Genomic DNA, 22,398 nt, shown 5'->3' on the forward strand with positions numbered 1-22,398 from the left:
CGGCAATCTCTGCAGAGATGAGACATTGGCTAGAATCTGTTTCGGACCCTTCTATTATCGATCTAAGTCCCGGATTCCGCTCTGCTAAAACCAAATCGTCTCGTTCATATTCCCGTGAGACTGTGGAAATGAAAACAGAACAGGCAGAGCCGCAATCTTCTCAGGAGGACATGTCTACCTTAAGATACCTTACCTAGTCAAAGTAACACAGACGAGTAACCTCGGTGGTGTGAGGTGGCTGCGCTGGTTTCCATTTTTGCACCACTGGCGAGTTTGGCACTACGGGTAACGAGTCCCAAAGGACGGCACGCCTGCAGCAGGCTTGCAGAAGTGCTATCACCTGCTGTAGAATGCCAATGGCAAGCTTTTGAGGCACGTCAATACGTCAGGATGTGCAAGCACTTTAGAGCATCACCTCGTAAGGTATGCATGGTATGGCATGGCATGCTCTGATTCCCCCCTGGCCCAGGGTAAAACTTGGAGAGAGCGCGTTAGGTTGGCTACTGCAGAATTAAGGGTTAAAGGGTGAAAGGGTGCGAGACACAAGAGTCTCGGATCGAGTTGCTTAATTATGGCGTCAACGACATGATATCGGCTCGGTTTACTGGCTCCACGTCTTGCTTCTCTTGGTGATGCATCATCCCTCGCTTCGCCCTGCTGTGGTGCATAGTGTTACGTTGCTGCCTCCACCTTGGCTCTACCAGCGAATTAAGCCCAAGCCGCGACGACGATACTCATGCTCACGCCACTCAGGTTGCCTGTAGTTCTCGACACTGAACCAAAGAACCCTTAGATTAACTTGAGATCAACCCCATCCCTTGCCCGTGCCCCCATTCCGAAGCCCCGTAACTTTTTCCCCTTCCTTTTTAAACGTGTCTTGTCTCTGATGGAAATAAACGCCAAAAGACGCCTCAGAGACACGCGGGCTTTGGCGATGATTTGCAGCTCGCAACACGTTCCACGTACATGGGTTGCTGCGAGACGCGTGAGATGAGGAGCCACCTTGGCCGCAGTGAGGGGAGTTTGAGAAAAAAGGAAGTTAAAAATTCAAGAAATGCACATGCTCACGCCCACGAGGTTGGTCACGATGGAGTCTGCATCGGCCACTCCATCACCTCGCAGAACTTGCCGAATGCAGATTTTTTTTTTCACACCTTGATGAAGCTGTCGCCGCCGGCAATCGCTGACTACATATTTTCCACTTGGCGGATGTTACGGTTCTCACTTGTGCAAGGACCATCGAAATCACATTAATTGAGCCCAGGACTAACAAATAGCGGGCTAGACACCGGCTATTCATCGCCTGAGACAGGCGGCCCCTCGAATTAGTTATCTGCAGCCTCGTTCCCGTTGGGTTGCACTCTCGACATCCACTCTCCAAGACAGCATCGTGGGAGAGATCTTTGCCATCCGAGGATTGAAGCCCGGGCCTCTGCGACTGGTGCATATCACCAAGTGGTTCGTAGTGGATTTTTCTTCGTCTTATTGTTCCCGTCCGGCCCGCGGCGATGGATTCAAAGCCCCTCATACGCTCAACAAGTGCCGTCTACCGTCTACAGTACGTAAGATCCTTTCAAGATAGGGTTGATTTGACCGACAAAGTGGTACTGTTGCTGTACCCGATGAGGTTCCATCCTCGTCCCCGACCGCGCTGCAATTTGAGGTTATCCACAGAGAAGTCCAGATTTGCACAAAATGGACACGAGTGCACGTGCCAGGCTCCAGCTTGAAATGACGCTAATGTGCAAATGTTCCAGAAGCCTTCCACAAAGCGGAGCTACCCGCCCAAGTGACGACACACTTGAGTGAAATGAGGCTGAAAGACCCAAGCAGCCATTCTCGTTTTGGCGTAGCGTCTCCCCACACGTCGGGTCGTGACGCGCTAAGATACGGTACCTTCAGGGTCCATTTTTACGCGAAAGATACCTGTTCTTGAGTCTCTAGACTCTCCTCTTTTTTTATACATGCTCATCTCGTCTCTTGTGCACGCCTCAATAGCTCCGCTGCGCCGTTATGTGTCTCGTGACTGGTGATTATGCGGATATTGGCTTGGCTTGGCTGTCGGCTGAATCATCTCCTAGTTAGCGGCCGGGGCCCAGTGAATTCGATAAGTGTCCATCCCTCGCTTCTTCACCACAGCGACGCAAGGTTACAGCACCAGACTAACTGGATCCATGACGCCTCCGAAGGAACCAAATCCATTGATCTGAATGGTTCCATGCAAGGGAAAAAAGTCAAAGGGAAAAAGGAACCTCGATACCCACTTGACTTGCAACTTTATGCAGTGCCAAGGCTGGTCGGAAATACATCACCACGGGTTCCACGGCCCTTGGTAAAAACCCAACCTTGCAATTTTTTATCAATTGCTATGGCGACTACACGAAATCTCTGATCAACCTCATACAAAGCTCCGTCTATTACTTGAAAACCTTTCTCGTGCTCCTCTTTCGCACAGCGTCTCTGACGTTAAGCTGCTTCAAACCATCCTTAGTCCTCGGTGTTACTTGCAATGCTCCAGCTTGAACACCCCGATCGATGGCGATAGAGACACCACCGGCAGTCGTGACAAAGCCCCCGCAGGCAAATTCGTTATTTGTCAAACACTGCCGGCGACCGCCAGTGAAAGGAATTTCAAAGGTTCCAGAACACCGATTGATCCGGAAGAGATCTTGTGCTAACTTCAAGTTGCCTGCTCAACTGTATTTGGCCACGGGTCCCGTGGACCTTGATACCAGGCCATACATTAAGCGTCTTACTGAGTCACTGCCACCGACAAAGAACACGGTCTTGGTTGAAGTCAATCATCACATCTGTTCACATAAAAAGTTATTTCCCATGGACGATCTTATTACATTATATTCGTTCGTGTTTCGGTTCCCTCATTGCATATCGCGGTTGTTGGGTTCATGTTGGATATATGTTTATTTGAGTGCAAGAGGAGGCGACATACTTGTTTTTGTCCTATCTCTATGTGAGATTGATGCCAGGGTTGATATTCCACCAGTCGTGTCTCAATGGGCCCTTCGGCAGGCAACAAATCTCGAAGTCGTCGAGTTTTGTAAGGACGCCATGTGTCTATGCTGCCCCTCCAGGGTAGTGCCCACAGCAATCTTAGTTGCGCGGGGATGCGATCATGCGATATCATTGGCTGGTGTTACCATCCGAGCTGCCCGCTTACAATGTGTGTAACATAGAATCTGATACACCCGCTACACCAGAAGAGCTTGGACTGCGGTCCAGTCTCACTCGGAATTTCCCCGCCCCTCTTCGTTGTCGATGCCCTCACACTTTCATGTCTGCGATCAAGTTGCGGCGGGTGGACGTGTCTTCAAGAGGTCACAGTACCAAATTCTGCTGGGCTCGACAAGGAACAAACATCTGCACAGCAAGTTACCCAGATTACTGTTGCAAGTTATCATGCTCCTCTGTGGCCATGTCTCATCACATGCCAAGCAAGGCATACTGACAATTGTCTCGTCATGTTGCCGCGGACGATGGGTTTGTATCGCGCGCGAATTGAGTTTTAAAACAACGATAAACAACAAACATGGAGATAAGGTTCAGAAACACCGAGCGGGATATGTTCTGCATCCCAAAGAGGCATATGCGAGTGACTAGGGTGGCATTTTGCTGACCATGAACCACGATCTTGGATCTCAAACCAAGAACCGGTCATCCAGTGAGAAGTCTCAATGCGGGTTGGTCTTTTGCTGCCTTCGTTTTCATGACGACGAGTTGTAGTCAATGGTTCGTCTCCGAGAATTGACCCCTGGTCACTTTAGGTTGATAGCCGCCGCTTCGCTTCCAGGTCTGCCCTGCGTCCTGTTGTGGAATCACTTAATGGCTCAACATGTCAGCTGGATGTGGGAGGCTGTGAGGAAGGCCATCACCGAGCATCCTATCAGCGTTGAGAATTGTTATGTCGGTTGTTGACACGAACATGTCCGCTCTGTAGATCCATGCAGCGCATGTGAATGGCTTGTTACCGTTGGTCTCTCGTGATGGCTGATCTGTAATCTGATGAGAATCTTGCGAACAGTGCGCCATTCGCTGCTTGACAGCATGATGGACATGATCGACCAAGAAGACGATCTTCGGCTGTCGGATGCTACCGGAATCAGTCCGACCGAAAGGATGATTCTGGTTTGGTGAAACTTGGCCAAAGTCAACAAGCTGAAAATAAGATCACCAATTGATTCGTGAGCGGACAATGGTGCTGGGACAGTTGACAGGGCATGGTCTTGTTCGAAATCGAGGGTGAGATTGGTTCGTGGCCTCTGGTTGGTCAGGGAGTTCTTCATGTTTGCTTTTTGAGACACCAAATCGGGAAACTAGCCCAAGCTGGAATCTCCAACAACAGCCACCAAAGGCCTAGGCGAGGCCGAAAGATGATGTCGATTTGTCTTACCAAAGGATTATTCAGTCACCTGGGTGTCCTGCGGACCTTGGTCAACTTGGATATGGAACTGAATATAGGCCACATATGTCGCAAGATTAAGAGGTAAAACCAAGTTCGTGATCGCGGAAGAAAATCCCAATCGGGGCCATTTTTCTTTTTTCGCGATCTGGTTTACTTGAAGCCTTTGGCCAGGGTCCCTGTTCAGAGCTGGGGGCTCGTGCGGCGGCCATTCGGGTTCGTCGTCTTGGTTCATCCCAGTAACTTTTGCAGGTTGGCTCTTGTGGGGATATTGATCGCGATTTGAGAGTCAAGTTGTGCTTTTTAAACAGTTGTCAGCGAGATGTTGACTTCGAGATGGGCTAGCATGGCTCAGGGTAGGAGACTAATACCTCAATATCAGCTCATCTACGACTTGCCCATTGGTGTTTTTGCAGGGCGCTTGCGTATCAGCAAACACCAGAACGTGCGTTGTCAACGCTAGTTTTCTTGATTGTTTCCAATTCCACAATACCCCATGTTATTTTATCAACTCTATTACCGTGCGATGTAACTTGCCTATATCAAAATAGCTCTCAACTCAAGCCGAGTGGACCGAGGTGAAGCACTCAGACGGAACAGGACTTCAAAGCAGAGAGGTTCTTCAGCCTGTGGCTTGCTGCTTTTGGTTATGGAGGGTTCCATACGCGGATCAATGGCGCGGTCTAGCATGCGGAATGGCTCGAGGCTTTTGTTGTGGCTTGCGCTATTGTTGACAACACATTGACGCTTTTCAACAAGAGGACATCTGCTATAACGACAAGAGAGAGGGGCAGGCATCGAGTTGTTTACCAACTTCTGCAAGGCAGAGAGATCTGTTCGCATTCGGCGCCGAGCTATGCATGCATCATATGTACGCTGCGCCACGATGTGACTGTGCAAGGGTCTCAACAGGTTATTTTGAAGCTATCTACAGAGATGCGGCTTTTGATTTGACGCTCTTGACTCGAGTAAACAAACAAACCGTGTATCGGAAAGATCGATATCCGAATTGTTGAAATCTCCGATAGGATGACCAGGATCCCGATACTCTTCCCCTCCCTTTGCGACAACCATGGCGCCATTGTCGACTTGCGCCAGCTGACCTCTAAAGACGCACCGTAGCCTAGTGTGGCTGACATTTTTACTTGTTGGTTCTTTGTTGTGACGGTTCTCTTTATCCATGATCCTAGAAGTTGATTGCTGGACCCAATTGAGAATGAGGATACGGCCACGCTATTATGAATTACACCATTCTTCGTCTGCCAGAAGGGTTTCTTGGTTGATATGCCACTTCTGAAATGCAGCCGAAACAGTTGTGAGCAATCCTTGTACATTAAGCAGCTAAAACGTATACTACTGTACAGCACAGGACCCGCATGCATGCGATTCTCGTCCTCAATCGGCGATTGTTTTCTGCCAGGTCTTACTGCCAAGAGATGTAGATATCGAAATCTTGGAAATCTGCTCATTTGCGGTGTTTTCTGTTTATCGATGCTCCAACTTGCTCAACTGAAACTAGGGCGAGCAAACAATAGCATAGGTAGGTCTGTCTGTCTCCCTGAATGTGATAGTGACACACATGCTCCGGGGCCCAGTTTGCTTACTGTGTGCGTTGCGTTGGTGGACAGTCATTGCTGTTCTCTGACCTGACCTGACCTTCATCTCGCTACCATCCTGGCTACAGTAGCAACCCCGACATAACCCCTAATCTGACGAATTGCCAGCATGTTCTGTAGGGCTGCGTGCGTTCGCTGCTGCGAAATCGGTCAGTCATTCGAGTATCACTCTGCTGCAGATGATTTGCATTTCGCGTTGCGGGCCGCCGCCTGGTATGAGTGACCTGAGCGTACACATGTCGTTGAACTCGTTCACGAGCCGCTGTACGACGTCGCACACAGAACAGGGTGGTACCAGGGCTTTTGTCTCGTACAACGGACGGGAAACATACCCTGAACTCGCACAAGGGCCTGGTATCGGCGGTTCTAAGGTGTTACGGCACAGCTCCCTTGTATCGAGAGAGCCTAAGCAATTCGCTGCTCGAGGCCAGGGCAAGCGAGAATGATGGACGGGTTTGGCGCTCCGGGCCGCGGGTGATTCGAAAGAGATTCCGTTATTTGATTGTGAAGGGGCTGCACTGTATGCAACGGGCCGTTGCTTGTAGACCTGGGCACACCCCTCAACTCTGATCCGGTTGTTGTTATTCATCGGTCTGTGAATCAACATTCCAAGGTCTAGGTTAGGCTGCATAACGTTTATCGAAACGCCCAAAGAGCTAACTATGTCTCTACTGATCATCCCGACACTGCATATACAAGATAGGAAGGCCAAAAGGAAATAGCCAACAGGTGCGCAGGGACAGACAATCGGCCTTGCAGTTCGACACTGGTCAGCAGGGTACAGCCTGGCCAATGCCATTTCGAGGAGCGCCCATGGTTAAAATCTTGCATGTTTTCTGCCCTTTCAGCTCGACCCAAGCTGCGGCCACGAGTTTCTCTTGTCAGGGTTGGTGCGCTGCTCCCGATAGCTGGGCCGTCGCTGTGATTGGTGTCCTGGAGCGCTGAGAATCGTTGTCGTGGCCCCAATCGACACCGTCAAAATCGACACTGATAACTTGACAGGTGTGATAGCCGATATCGACATGCTTTCACGTTGCTTTGGGTGCAACCATCATTCTTCTGTCCAGGGGTCTAAGGAAATTGTTGGACTTGAGGATGTGTGTTGAGATACTTGGATGTGTCCCTAGAAGCCTGACCCAAAAGCGGTAATAGAAGTATTTAGACGTAGCTGAGAACATTGAAACATGAAACTGGAGGTAAATGAGTTGTACGTGGACTGGACTATCACATCATAGGACTGCCCTGGCGCGGTGACAAAGTGAGTTGGTGAGTGTCTTCCATGGGGCTTGCTAAACAAGATGAACGACACAAGCCCAGGCCCAGGCAATGTAGAGGTGAACTGATACGTATACATACAATCTAGATTAGTGAGGCATAGTGCAGCGAGTGAGGGGATACGTATGTAATTGGTAGTTCAGCATGGTGCATTTGAAGTTGGAGTTGGAGGTTAAAGCCCGAAGTATCATACAGATGGGACGCAGAACATCTGAACGATGCGCTACAATTGCTCAAGAATAGTACTTGTGCCTCACAGCCTTAACTTGAATTAGTTCGCGGCTTAATGAGGACCAAGAAGTCTTGTGGAAGTGTGGATGTGGACGCTGGTGAAGTATCTTTATCCCTGAGTCGAGCTTCGACAGCAATAGTAACTTCATGCTGAGCCACCCTTACATAACCAACTTAGCCCATAACCCTTCATTAGGGTTGAGCACTCTTAAATTATTATAGATATGAAAAGAAATTTCGACGAGACCGGAAACATAATAGGACATCTTTCCCTTCGAAAGATTTTGAACATGCGGCCTCATTCTAGCCAGGCTTTACAGGAAAGGGTAGAATGATAACGTGGCAAGCCGCAAACAATGACAAGATCTACCGAGTTAACGATATGGAAATAGGCCAAGGGAAACTTAATCTTGTACATGACGTGCTCTTTAATACTGAACATCATTACAGCGGCGACATCTTGTCCCAGCAAGCGTGCAAAGCTTCTCTCATGAAGTATTTACGGTTCTTAAGATACTTCTAATACTATATAACCTCTTGAATGAGGCAAAAGTGTACATGTGAGAGCGAGGATATATCTTGACAATATAAAATGCACTGTATTGTATTCACACTCTTCATCCCCTGCTGACCTCACACTACCATCGATGTACAAGTTGATGACATAGCTGAGGTGAGATGACACCAAATAGATGTCAATATAAGCGGAAGGTCATTATAAATACTATAGAACCAGGGTTCCCAAGAAGAATCTTCTAGCAACGGGCGAGTGTCAGAAGAGTTTGATCATTGTAGATTCTTAAAGAACAGTATTTAGCAATTCAGCAATACCGCATATGATTTCAGGGGTATCTCCTTATGGAAATAACAGAAATAGAATGTGTTTATCGTTTAAAATGTCCTCTTAAATGTCGTGATGGTTTGTGGGAGGCTGAGGGTGGAGTTATGATTGTCGGTTGAAGAGTCCCCGACAAGGGACCTTTAGAGAGGCAAGTGACGAGAAGATAGCCAAATATCCCTATTCAAAGTAATGAGGAGGGCAAACGGAATTATTCATAATTGGATCTTGACAACATCTACAGCACCGGTAGTCAATCATGAGGGAGAAAGTCTATTGGCATAACAGACATACTGGAGACTCGCCAATGGGTCAAACACAGGAAGCACCGACTAAACAGCTTTGGCTATATGGAAGATTTGAAGTATTTCTCCGAACTTCGAAACAAACTTGTAAGGGTAGTGGAAAGAATGGACTTATATCGACATAACTCAAACTTGACTGTGATCGCCACGACCCCTTTTTCGTTTTGACCGATGGCGACGCAATAGGATATGAAGATGAGTGCTAGTGAATTCGACTTTGAGAACTATAAGGACTTGAGGATAATTGATATGCAAGATCTCTCAGTTCATTCCTCAGTGTCCTGTAATGGGTGAAGACTAGTTCGCGAGTCTTGATGCATTACAGACAGACTCATCAGAAACGAGGTGTCATGAGGATCTCTTAGTCTTCAGTTACTCTTGAGAGGGTATATACTGTAGCGCCACAGTCTTGCAAGCATTAGATAGATATTCGGCAGGCGCATTCTCCGTTAAATACTACTCGAGAAATATCCAATTGGAGCATGGCTTAATAGTAATGCTTGAACATATGAGGGCGTGTACGAGACTAACAAAAGGGGCTATGGTATTACGAATCCTTAGAAGCCATTTGATTCCATAAATGTGCCATTGGCACTAATATTTATCTTCCGAGTATAACTCTGGCTCCTTACTGTAGCAATATTGCCATAGAGAGCAGTGATCCCTTACGATACTGGGTCATTTGACATGCTGCCGACTTTTTGCTACTTATTTTGATCGAAGATCTTGTGCAAGTTCTAAGCACTAGCCATACTGGTAGATCAACCATTGAGGATTCCAGGGAAGGCCAAAAAAAACTCATGGTCTTTATTCAAACAGCAAAGGGACTTAGGGGAGTTTAGACTACGTGGATAGGTAGTTTTTTGGCACCTCGAGTTCAAGAGCTGAGGTTTCCTCGTCCCTAAGGTAACTTCAATAGATCTTTACGATATTACACAGTTGATCGGATTATACTCAGACTTGGACAGCTCCCACTGCAGGAAGTTTCGTTTCAACAATAATACAACCTGCTAAGGACATGGATAGTTATCCTTGACCCTGGGGAATCCTTGCTTAGCTCGATGAAACGCATGACATCGCGAACCATGCTATCGAGCACTGATGCTACGTTCCACAGGTTCGGTCATACCATCAAGAGACACTCCATTTCTGAGGACAGTGATAGTTGATAGTAATTGGAAGCTACTTGTCATTTCAAGTGGGCATAATGGTTGTACGAGATGGCCTGGCAACGCTGTTATTCGAAGGTCTATCTACAGTATCTACGGAGTAGGTATGTATGGATTAACATGTGGGGAGTATGGATTTGATGTTTCATTTCTATGTGAACACGAACTGACTCCAAGTCGGGCATTTGTTAGAGACATAATCTAATAGAAATTCCCAGTAAAACAAGAGCAGTCTCAGAAACAATAGAATTAAAAATACCCAGCTACCATCCACGCTTAAACCTGCCACATGTTGCTCAATTTGTCTCAATGGAGTGAGTCCCTGAAAAGACTGGGGGCATCGTGGATCCAAAAATGGGGCTGGCACAGCTGTAAGTGTTATTTCTCTCATTACTTGCTATTCTGGTAGCTTTGTTTGATTCCATGAGCTCAGTATAGAGTTTGATAAATAGACGGTGAATCTCAATTCTCCTTGCCAATATACCCTATTGAACTATACGGTACACTCCTAGGACAAAACCCCTGTAGTTTGCGTCAGTAGGTGCTTACATTAGTGGCCTAACAACTTCTCCAACTCCCAACAATGGATCAACCCACATCGGGATCGTGCGAGGGGTCTTTGAATGATCCATCCGCTTTCTTATGTGTCGTGATTGGAGAATTACTTACTCACTCACTGCCATCAGTCCGAGGCGGTGACGTCTCTACCATTTTGATCTGTAGTCTACTCACTCGCTCTATTCTGTCCTCTCTCAATGGAGAGTTAGTCGTCTGCCTCTCTCTCAACACCATCAATCAGACAGACAGACAGACACCATGCCCCACGACAGAGACACCCGCCGCGAAAGTCTTCGAGTGCCCCGCGCTCGTCCTCGTCGTGGCGTCTCCAGAAACTCTCCAGTGCGCTCTTCAGCCAATTTGGATGAGCACCGCCTGTCCTCAGGCGCCCCAGCTGCTGCGCAAGCTCTTCGAGCTGCTCCATCTCGCTTTTCCCTCAACGAACAGTTCGCTGCTACAAAGCAGGAGTTCGCATTCTGGGACGATGATGCTAGTTCGATCTACGAGCGTGGAACGAGTGCTGTTTCCGAGACGGGAGATCCAGACCTCGATGAGAAGGCTGCCTTGAGCTCAACTGAAGGAGGCTACGGACCTGTGCCTCATACACAAGATCCAGCACTTGGAGCAGAGGATCTCTACACTAATTTTTACGACCTACTTTGTCTCCCACGAGACACTTCGGAGTTGTCGCAACAGCAGATCCGGAGCGCATACTACCGTCTGTTTATCCTCTTTTACCCGGACAGCTATCCTGAGCATTTGCGCCCCGTAGCTCATCAGCAATTCCTCCGTGTTCAGGATGCCTTCGAAACACTCATTGACCCTGCGCGACGAGCTCAGTATGACCTAGACCAGTTCCTGGAAGCTGAAGAGACAGGCGCTTCACAATCAGCATACGAAGTCGCCTTTAAAGAAGCTGTTTGGGACCGGTTACAGAACGGCATACAGACAAGCTCTGATCTAGGAATCCGACTTGATGCCTCTGGGTCGGGACGTGGCGCCTCAGGGCTGCAAATCCTTGACTTTTCTCTCAGTCATTCCGTCACTGTCGACCTACCAGCACTTCAGAAGCTTCTTCAATCTCAAGTTACACGACTCGCAAGTCTTGCTTCAAAGGAAGAGAAGGAGACAATCGAGAGTCCATCACAGCCTCGAATCCAAGTCGCAACACCCACTGTGACTGTGACTGGATCTACCTACGGCATTACACGGGATCTGTCCTTGGTACCAACATCACTCTTGTACGATCGATATCAGCCTCTGCTACCCCTGCCAATCACCAGACAGAGACTCATACAACTCGTTGAGAACAAGTTCGCTCCGTTGGCCTCTCTGCGACATCGACAAGAGTTTTTGAACCGCTCACCTTCATCGTCCCCTGATAAGCTTAGGTGGATCAAGACTGCTGTTGAGCTCGAGTCAGATGTTCTGCCAGAGTTCTCCGTCACAAGCCGTCTTTATCATCACTTTCTCCTCCCCAAATTCTCAGAGCCAACCATAGCCGAGGCTAGTATACAATCGTCGCGTGATTCCTCGTCGATTCAACCGCGTGTTGCTCTAGGTCTCTACCAGAATCTGCGACACGGAACAGGATTCCTGCGCGCAGACAGTGGCGACTGGAGCTTTGGATCCAATCAATACTCTCATTTTTTCTCTGAACACTCAAGAATCAGTCCAGACTTCTTCAACGCCGAAGCCCCTGGACCAACCCCGAACCTCGAGCTAGGCTTCCGTACAGGACCATTAGATCGATTACCTGTATCAGGCTCGTCCGACTCTCCTGGCGATGAGGGCGGTATTAGGGGTCTCGACTACGAGATTAATTCTTGCAAGCATGGAAGCTGGGCAGTCTCTGCATCTGCTACACCAACTTCATTGGCCGGCGCTGTCCGATACAGCAAAGACCTGACTCTACCTTTCCAAACTCCTCCGACATCACTGGATCCTGGTCTACCCTCTTCAGCCCGAGTGGAGGCAGAGCTTTGTTCCAACACATTCCAAGACCAGTATTTTGCCCTCCGCAATCTGTGGTCTGTTGGCCGTTTTGCACGTGTTGGTCTTGAAGTCGGCATCAGTCTGCACAACCTTCACCTCTCCGTCTACTGGTCCCGCCTTGGTCAGCGTCTCGGTGTCCCGCTTCTCATAGCACCACGGTCGCTTCTTGGGTCTAGTGTCCTTTTCTGGGCCTGCGCCCTACCCTTTGCTGGACTTGCGGCAGTGCAGCTTGGTCTCAACTATCGTCGCCGTCAGCGAGTTTCGCGATCTCATCGCCGCGTTCGCTCAGATGTCTCTTCAACTGGGGCACCAGTCGCCATTGCTCGGCATAGATACGAGGCAGACAACATCACAACACTCCTTGCACATCCAATAGAGGGTCGCCAGAAGCGTCAGATGACACTTGGTGGTCTCGTTATCCTCAATGCTAAATACGGCATCCCTGATGAATACGGCATCATCGCAACGAGCGATCAAGTTGCCGATGTCACAATTGCCGTTGCCGCTCTTATCAACGAATCATCATATTCCAGCGGCCCAGCCCTAGTGATCCCCCATGGCGTGCGCAAGAGCCGCCTACCAGGATTCTGGGACCCAGCTCCGGGCTTGGACAAGACTCTTCGCGTGGAGTATCTGTTCAAGGGTGACGCAGGCGTCATCGAAGTTGGGAGCCGTGATGAACTCATTCTTCCGCCGCAAGCGTAGGTATTGATTGTCGCCCTTTATCAATGAGAAAATTGAGCATGTACCACCTGGAGGATATTTTCAAAATAAATAAATAAACAGACGTGCATTGCTAGTGATTAATATCGTGCCTCTACGGACGATGCCATATTGCGCAGGAAAAGCTCGAATACACATCCTTGCTCTAGCACAATAGCGCAAGCTAAAAACCGTCCATGGCGAAACACTGTGAGAATAAATGCTGTAAGAAAAAGAAAATTTCAATCCGCGTGATGCCTACCACTATCTATCATACAAAACAAAACAAAAGGTACCATCTACCTCTCGAATACCACATATTCTCGTGCGAAATGCTGCCCAACAATAAGACTGCCCCATATTAGAGAGTCTATCTTTCCGCACGATAGAACGCCAAACCCTTTTAGTTTAAGGACCAAGGAGAAATTATTCGTAGTATGTAGCAAAGACAGAAAATAGGGGCGGTTGCCAAGGGCCAAAAACACACTTCAAGCAAAGCCCGGAACAAAACCTGATGTGCTGGGTAGTGGATTAGTGCTGGTGGTTGTTGCCGTGATCGTGGCCGTGGTCATGATCGTGCGCATGAGGGCTGGTAGCGCTGTGCGACGATTGACTACATCGTCTTGTTGACGAAGCCTTGGACGACGAGTCGGCAGGGCAGCAACCCTGGGCCTGGCAGTCGTCGATACACTCAAGGAGGCAACTATCACCCTTATTGATATCAACAGGACCGTCTAGGGACAGAGCAGCAGCTTCTGCTTCGTGTGAGTGCTTCTGGTCGAAGCAGAACTCAGGCTGTATCGTAGCGCTGTGAATGCCAAACCCATGAAGACACTTCCGAGCTCGCCGAGCCAGCTCCATGTACTTCTCGCCACTGTGAGAATCAATGGGGAAAGACACTTGGAGGTGCATACTAGCGACAAGTTTGGTGTCTGAGAGTTGCCAGACATGAATATGGTGGCAGGTGATAACGCCGGGAAGAGCTTCGATGTCTTGTCTAATCTCAGGGACGCTGATATGCTCAGGAGTGGCTTGTAAAAGAACACGAGCGGTGCCTCGGGTGAGAGGAATGCAGGTCTTGAGGATAATAGCAGTGATGAAGAGAGAGACGGCGGGATCAGCGTAGACTTTACCAGGCCAGTCCGTCAGCCAGATAATGAGAGCCGTGACCATGACACCTATGTTGCCAAGCATGTCTCCAATGACGTGGAGAATCATAGCATTCATACCCATATCAGCGTGGTTATGGCCGTGGCTGTCCTTCTTGCCAGCTTTCTTGGGAAGAGTATGGTGGTGGCCATGATGAACGCTCGAGTCCCGTCTAGGTCGTCGAGAGTGGGAATGAGAGTGGGAGCCTTTTCTATTGTGGCCAAGGGAAGAACCCTTCTTAGTAACGTCTTTGAGAAGAGGTGACTCCTCATGCGCCTCGTCCTCTTCCATTATCAGAGAGTTCTCGGCGTCGGTCTCGCTCTCGCTCTCGCTTTCGTTGGTCTCGCCACGCGTAGCTTCGATAATGCTTTGTCGGAAACTTGCTGGGTGAATGCTCAAGTCATCGAGACTAGCGAAACGAGTATGTCCACTCCTACTGGATCGATGATAGTCGCGGCCTCGTGTGGATGCATCTCGGCTATGTCGCTGTTCGCTGGATTTGCCGCTGGACTTCTTGGAAGCTGTTGCACGGCGGATCACGGCCTCGGGTAGAACCTCAGCAGCACGACCACTTTCGTCTGCAAGAGTGCCCTGGGTTTGGTAACCCGCGTTGCCCTCCTCCTCGTCGTGGACGTGAGCGTGAGAGTGTCCATGCTCATGATCGTGGTCGTGTTCGGCGGGTCCATGAGAGTGACCGTGGCCGCCGAGGACAAAGAAACCGACAAAGTTGGAGAACAGGCCGGCAGAACCAACAATGAGCATGAGCTTGGGGTTATTGATCTCGGGTGGTTCGATGAATCGGGTCAATGCTTCGAGGACGATGGAAACACAGAGGGCGATAAGGAAAACGGCGTTGAAAAAGGCACCAAGAATCTCTGCGCGAACCCACTGGAAGACAGTTAGACAAGCGCATCGGCGTTAAAGGGGGCGCGAAATGGTTTGGAAGACGTACGCCAAAGGTGAATTCGTCAGTGGAGGTCTTTTGTGCGGCGGACACAGCCCAGAGGCCGATAACCAGCGAGATGATATCATTGAGCTGCGCAGATTTAGTCCATGTTCTATCCATTGATTCGCATGCAGCGCGAAACAGATACGATTGACTAACCATGTGAAAAGCATCGGCCATGAGAGCCAGCGAGTGGGCCAGGAAGCCAGAGACGATCTCAACGAGGAAAAACAAAGTGTCAATGGCTATCATCACCTTGATCCTGGTACTCTTGGACCAAGCCATCTTTTGAAGAATACCCATGGCGAAGAAATGACACGAGCACCAAAAGAGGGTGCTCACTCTTATCGTGGGGAAAGGATAATGAAAGTGAAGTTTTGTTGGTGTTGCAGATGGAGAAAAAAGAGCCCGGGAGCTGGAGGGAGAACCCAAGGTAGTGAAAAGGCCGCGGGCTGGCTGCAGGAGATTTCAGCAACTTTTAGGTTACCTAGTTACGATGACGGAATGCGACAGTGGAGGCTGATCCCTAGACCAGGGAGGGATGAGAATGGATAGGAGCTGCAGACTGAGGCAAGCAAGGGCTGGTTACACAAATGTGAGAGATGTTTCTCAGGTATGTAAATCCCCGTGTCGTACAGTTAAGTACAACAGATTGTCACAGGGAAAGGAAACATCGGGTTCAACGCAACGAGACGAAGGGGAACTGAAGTCAAAGGGCGAGCTGATTAATTTAATTGCATAGTTTGTCACTTCTGAGTGGCAATTCAATGGCTAAAACTGCACGGCATTCGACAATCGAGACTAACACGGTGACGGAGCTTTTTCGGTCGCGGGCGAGGCATTGCCAGCCTAGATCAGATTGGGATGCCTGTTTTCTTTTCTTTTTAGTTAGCAGCGTAGACAGTTTCTACTAAGAAAACCTCAGGCAGGTGAGACAGGGCTGGCGCTATAAATCGTTAGTTAACGGCATGTCTCAGCCCACTGTCGACGGCGGCGCCCTCTGTTCAAAGCAGCCAGCCCGTGAATCAATACTCTCCAGGGACCCTAGCACCCCAGCGATTTTTTATAAAACATTACTGTGTATAAGATTAGTTCAACTACCTACGAGCTGGGTTTTAAACAAGTCAAACAACAGACTTCGAAGTTCGAGTCAAAGATACTCGACTCGGTTCGGGACATTTCAACATAGTTCAATCGGAAGAGTCCGGTCAGCCGGTTCGGCAATAGACCCGTTCGCCACTGGGCCTGACTCCGATTTCGGTAAATGGATGGCTCCATCCAATCCACTTCACTTGAGCAAATGCATCCATTGATACGGAACAACACTTACAAACTCGAAACGTGGGAAGTTTCTGTGAATCTTTTCTTAGCGTTCTATTAGTATTTTGATATCTCCGACAGATATTTGGTGTTGTCGAAATTATATTATGCAATCCGACGCCATAGTGCCATCCTAAGGTGCTACCCTCCACCAATACTTGTTTCCCACCTCTCGGAAGGAAAACAGCATCGGCTCAAGTTCCCCATCTGAGCTTTGTCGTTAGATGAGCATCAATCGAATCGTTGGGCAGCGGGTTTCGATCTTCTTTACCGCATTTCAATTATTCGAGCCCCAGTTGATATTGATCGCAAAAACCCCCCGGAACGGTTACAGCTCTTCCGAGAGGCAACTGTCAAACCACATATCGGATTGTGGTTACACGGTAAGGTAACTGGTTAGCTGGTTCACTCGGCTGTTTTGCACATCTTTACCGTTTCGGTGTGGCTCCTTGCGTTTAGATACCACTGTCTTTAACCCAGTCATGCAGCCAGCCTCAGTCTTTCAGCTTTGCCTGGCGCATGCCAACTATCGAAAGGGGCACACTGCACCCAAAGCCACAACGCAGGGAATACGAGCCGTGCTGCAAGGCGTGCCCTGGGACCAAGTATTTATGTATTGCGGGATCTCACGATAAGGAATTCTTACATTGGTTGGTAGATTAGTTTTCCGTCAGATGAGCTGGTTTTCTTGAGCTGATTGTACGAAGCAAAAAATTCTTTATTTCGTTCATACACGACCACCAACATGATAGGTGCGTCAATCCTATGAAATGCTAAACATGGCCACGAAGAATGAATGACGGAGTGCCAAATCAGTTACACCAGATTGGAATCTGACTCTTGTATACTTAGGTATATACAATCGATCATCCTCTGTGTTTTTTCTGCCACAAGCAATCTCACATTGCAAGACAAACTGTAGGGTATGGTAGTTGGACAGAACTCCATACTTGGGCTATTCATGATTTCACAGTTGGTGGAGCCGACGATGTTTATTAGCGCCTCCAACGGCCCGCACCCACACCCGCAACCGTACCCGTCCTAGCCGTCTTATAACAAGCGCCGGGCGCCTCCTCATGCGTACAGAATTTTATTTCATCCCGTTTCTACTGTGAATACCTATATCTAACTCACTGTCCGTCTCCAAAAACATGGAAATTGAATACTAGTGGAAACAGGGAAGGCATTTGAGAGGTACTATGGCACGCCGCCTGACCATGATGTGAAACATTCCACGGCACCCATCTATAATTCAACACGTGCTGCGGTTTGCCGCCTATTTTCCCATGGCCACTACTCTACGCGGATTTCAACCGCGGATAGCGACATGGATAGACTTAATCAAGTAGGCTGGTTGGTCAACACTGTCCAACAAAGGCAACAGTCTTGTTGGTTGAGATTCGTTAATAGAGGCAGTGCTCTTGTCTCTTGGGATTTAGCAACTCGTTCTTAAATGACTCGTCCAACCCATAGAAGCTGGCTGTTTTCTCATATTCGTAGCAACTGCGTATTGCTATTTATTCTTTGTTTTGACGGTTGGCTCATATCATAAGCATTCACCGTCTCATTCACAACTGAGAACGGAGAGTTTTATTGCATTTGTCCAAATCTCGACCGAAATTGGGAAATGTATAGTCAAGATGAAGAGATTGTGGGATCAAGCCCAATATCTACCTCAAGAAACGGAGTTTCTTTTGAAACATCCACAAGGCTATGAAGCTATATTTGAAATACTGCGTCAACGATATCCGAACCAGCAAGCTTTTAATATGCTGCCTGGATTTTCGTTGGTGTAAGATAACCTCCGAGATTCAATGGAGGCACTAGAGTCACTTAGGAAAAACGCAGATTATATATCCACGAAACTCGAAGCCAAGACTGGCCTGAAGCGGAAGCTAGCCGCTTTGAAGATAATAATTGGAAAGGAAAGCTCAGATGAACTCGCCAGCACACTGAAGGAGGCAATATCAGTGCTGCACTTAGCAGTACAGGCCTGGGACTTGTAAGTATTGGCATGGCGGGACCAATACAGAGCTTGCTTGCTGAGTGGTAACTGATGATATTCGTCAAGGACTATCTCGATAGTGACACCTGATCTAATTGCAGCTCAGGTCACCAAAACACTCAACGACCATTTCGGAAGCTCTAGATTTGAGAAGCAACCACAGATCAAGGCCCAAAAGCAAGATGAATCTCGCTGCGATGTCATAGAGATTGATGAATCTCAACTGTCACGCATCCCGAGAGACAATGCAAAGCTCAACAAGAAATATACCGCTTCGAGATTTGGCCGTTTCACCATGGCCTATGCCACCACCACTGGTGCGTGGTAGGCGTATCTTCAACTGCCAAGTTGGCTTTCACCGTCCGTATATGAACTACAATCGACTCTAACTGGCTATGGCTGGACGTACAACTATCGGGTGTACAACGTCGCTTCATATGAATCTGATATTATTCAGAGAATACAAAAAGGAGATAGGGCTGGTGTTCTTGAGCTATTCGGAAACCGGAAAGCATCTCCGTTCGACAAAGATGAATATGGACACTCGCTTCTTTATGTATGGCAGCAACCTTGGACACCACTGGAATTAAGTACTCATTTGGATCACAGTGGGCTGCGACTAGCAAGAACTTCGACATGTGTCAGTTGCTACTTAGCTTAGGGCTCCATGAAGCTTTGCTTGAGAAAGTTGGCAAAACTGCCCAAGCGTAAGTTCTACATAATAGCCATGCGATAAGTTCTGACATACTCTCAGGGGTGCATTGGCACCGCTAGTGTACGAACCTGATCGACACCACCCGGAGAAAATATGGCTAAAGATTGCAGACTTATTTCAGTCATATATCAACGAGCCAGAGACAAGCATGGTTCTGCGTATGTTCGACTGTCACAACTCCTGCGATTATGGAGATGAGTACGTAAGAATCTTTCAGCAAAAATTTTTGCCCAACTTCTATAATGGCCCGCTCATTCATCGCCTGGAAGCTTTCCGGCTTGGATCTTTTCACTGTCAAGATTCAACAACGCCCCCCTACCTCATCGCACGAGGCCTGAAGATCAGCAGCTTCGAAGTTAGCGAGTCAAGTCGCACCGGGGTTTCACTCATGCACTCAGCAGCTGTGGCATCCAGTATTCGTTTCGCGGATGAAGTCCTTCCGTGGATAAGAGGTTGGGCCATGTGGACTATGTCACTCTATAATGAGGGATGGGGCCACTTGGTGCGGGAGGTAGCCTCAGTTGTCAGACAGGAAGATTTACACACAGTCGAGATAGTGCAGCCCTGGGACGTGTATCAGGTTCCAACCTGGAAAGGCACACCACTGATCTCAGTTATCGGCGGAGCCCTTTGCTATCTGTCACCGGATGTCAGTTTCTTTCACTGGGACAATGTTTTCCAGGGATGCATCCAGAAGTGGGTTTCAATCTTGCAGGAGAGCGGAGTTGACCTGGTTCTCTATGGAGAACAAGAATCCATCAATATTAGCAAACACTTTCGCGCAGCTTTAGATTCAGACGCAATCGAGGCATCGAGGAATGAAGTACGGAACGTGCTGCCGTCATCGAGCGCGAGACTTGCGTTTATTCGACCAGAGCGTTCCGGTCGCAAGATGTGGAACAGCAACCATTGAATACCGATCCGACTGTTAGAACTCAAGTTTGGTCCAACCCCTAGGGATCGGGAAATAGTTTGGGTGCCAGAATTTGAGTGGATGGCAAAAGAGTTCTGGCAGATGATAGAACAAGAGGTCGTCATAATGCATGGGTCGTGGATTGATTAGTAAATAGATTGGCTACTCCTGACAAGCAATACAAACAATGAGGACAATTTATGATACCGTAGTTGCGACGATACTGATAATCGTGGTTTTATTTGACAGATACGTAAGGTAGCTGTGGAATGTCAATGCTTATTGTTTGTGTCATGAAGCAACGACATGATAAAGATCCCCGGATTCTCGTCAGTACCGTATTTGAGCATACCCCGACGCGCCAGATGCCTCTAGAACGATGTATGACCAAACTCTCGTGTGTTATCATCCAACCATTTTGAGGTCATACCATGATAAACAACCATAGGTAGGTTACGGTAACGTGAGGGCGCCTAACGTGCTGTACCCCGCTACATGAGGCGGGGCAAGAGGTAAGGTTATGACATGACATACCTACATGGATCTGTTCCTAACCAACTTACTCTTGTTTATCATCACCAGAACTGTCATTCTATTTTAAAAACCCTCATTTCGAAATGACGACTATCCGACCAGCAGACAAGGCCGGCTCATGGTACGAGAAGAAACCGGAAGATTTACGCCCTGAGCTGCAAAGCTACCTAACGGCAGTCCCGGAGAGTTTGGACGGAGTTTCACTGCCCATTCCCGGAGCTCGTGTTATCATCGCACCGTGAGTTTGCCTGCTAAGCCTTTCGATATATTCTTGAGCTGACGATAATATGCCACAGCCATGCGGGATATGCATATTCTGGGCCGTGTGCAGCTTGGGCGTACAAGACTCTTGACTTGAGCCATGCCAAGCGTGTCGTCGTCCTGGGTCCATCTCATAGATACTATCTCGAAGGATGTGCTGCCACTAACTTTGAAAAGTATGCAACACCATTTGGCGACTTGGAGATCGACCAGGAAGTGGTCAGAGAGCTCCAGGAGGCCTTAGGAATGGAGAATATGCCCAAACGCCGCGAGATCGAGGAACACTCTCTCGAGATGCACATGCCATATCTTTATCTTCGCTGTCAGGAGTCATTTGATTCGCCTGATAAATTTCCCAAGATTGTGCCTGTGCTTGTAGGCAGTAACAACGGGGATGAGGAGAATGTTATAGGACGAGCTTTACTGCCATACCTCAAAAACCGGGAGAACGCCTTTATAGTCAGCTCCGATTTCTGTCATTGGGGTGGTCATTTCAGCTACCTACCCTACTCACCCACGAAAAGTCCTTCTGATCTGACACAGTTGAGAGAGGAAGACCCCAGACCCAGTGGTCCCCCAATTCACGAGACGATTAGAGTCATAGACGAAGCAGCCATGGATGCTGTTGAGAGTGGTGTTCATGAAGCTTTTCTTGCCACTCTGCGACAAACCCGTAATTCGGTATGCGGACGACACCCTATCGGAGTCATGATGGCGGCTTTAGAGCAGCTACGCAAGCAGCCCGAGAACAAAGACAAGGGGCGATTCCGTATCCTCAAATATGACCGCAGCAACTTGGTCGATACGCCGGGTGATTCCAGCGTCAGCTATGTGTCTGCATATGCTGTTCTCTGAGTATGGAATTTCAACATGTGGGCGTTTTGGTGTGGTGGAATGATAGTCTTTGAAATCGGATGGAGTATCGAATGCATGTGCTGGACTCACGATGGAGGGAGAAGTTGTACTATCATTAGGTGGTCCCTGGGAGCCAAGAGATTGGGTCACCATTAACAGATGTGCAAATAAATAACATGATATTGGTAGGAACTGTGCAATCCGCAAATGGTTGGAGAATTCAAAGTCATATTTTGTTCAAGCAAGGTTCTCGGAATAAGCCTATGGTAGAGTCCGTCGGAAACGGATTTGGGAAGCTTGTTGGTTTGTGCTGCGCAGCAAGTTTCTGCGGCTGAAATATGAGATGGATGGCTGGAAGGGTGTCAATTGTCCTGTCCCTTGAACGGCAGAGTAAGACGAAGGATACATTTGCTGGCGGAGCTGGGCAAGGGCATAAGCAACGGGAAATTACGAGGCACATATAAATATCCCGACTTATCCTCTAGTAAAAGACTTGCCATCACTATAAGGTTGATATGCTATAGATGCAATCGTTTCCGTGTTCGACTCTATACCAGTGACAGGACAAGATGAATGGTTCCTCAATCCGAAAAT

The 22,398-nt window shown here is 48.4% G+C and overlaps 4 protein-coding genes across 4 annotated transcripts; 3 read left to right on the forward strand and 1 right to left on the reverse strand.

Annotated features, from left to right (window-relative positions):
- Nucleotides 1-10,667: 10,667 nt before the first annotated feature.
- J7337_001379 (uncharacterized protein) lies at nucleotides 10,668-13,109 on the forward strand (the record flags this gene model as incomplete). Its single annotated transcript, XM_044819120.1, has 1 exon — nucleotides 10,668-13,109. The coding sequence occupies one exon, from the start codon at nucleotides 10,668-10,670 to the stop codon at nucleotides 13,107-13,109; it is 2,442 nt and encodes an 813-aa protein (XP_044686822.1).
- A 528-nt stretch (nucleotides 13,110-13,637) lies between these two features.
- On the reverse strand, nucleotides 13,638-15,504 carry J7337_001380 (uncharacterized protein; the record flags this gene model as incomplete). Its single annotated transcript, XM_044819121.1, has 2 exons — nucleotides 13,638-15,143; nucleotides 15,208-15,504. The coding sequence occupies 2 exons, from the start codon at nucleotides 15,502-15,504 to the stop codon at nucleotides 13,638-13,640; spliced, it is 1,803 nt and encodes a 600-aa protein (XP_044686823.1).
- A 2,831-nt stretch (nucleotides 15,505-18,335) lies between these two features.
- Nucleotides 18,336-18,854, forward strand: J7337_001381 (uncharacterized protein; the record flags this gene model as incomplete). Its single annotated transcript, XM_044819122.1, has 2 exons — nucleotides 18,336-18,523; nucleotides 18,593-18,854. The coding sequence occupies 2 exons, from the start codon at nucleotides 18,336-18,338 to the stop codon at nucleotides 18,852-18,854; spliced, it is 450 nt and encodes a 149-aa protein (XP_044686824.1).
- Nucleotides 18,855-20,771: 1,917 nt separating this feature from the next.
- On the forward strand, nucleotides 20,772-21,804 carry J7337_001382 (uncharacterized protein; the record flags this gene model as incomplete). Its single annotated transcript, XM_044819123.1, has 2 exons — nucleotides 20,772-20,926; nucleotides 20,985-21,804. 2 exons carry the CDS (start codon nucleotides 20,772-20,774, stop codon nucleotides 21,802-21,804), a joined length of 975 nt encoding a protein of 324 aa, XP_044686825.1.
- Between the last annotated feature and the right edge of the window lie 594 nt (nucleotides 21,805-22,398).

Source organism: Fusarium musae, chromosome 1 (assembly GCF_019915245.1).
Source record: "Fusarium musae strain F31 chromosome 1, whole genome shotgun sequence".
NCBI classification, from domain to species: domain Eukaryota; kingdom Fungi; phylum Ascomycota; class Sordariomycetes; order Hypocreales; family Nectriaceae; genus Fusarium; species Fusarium musae.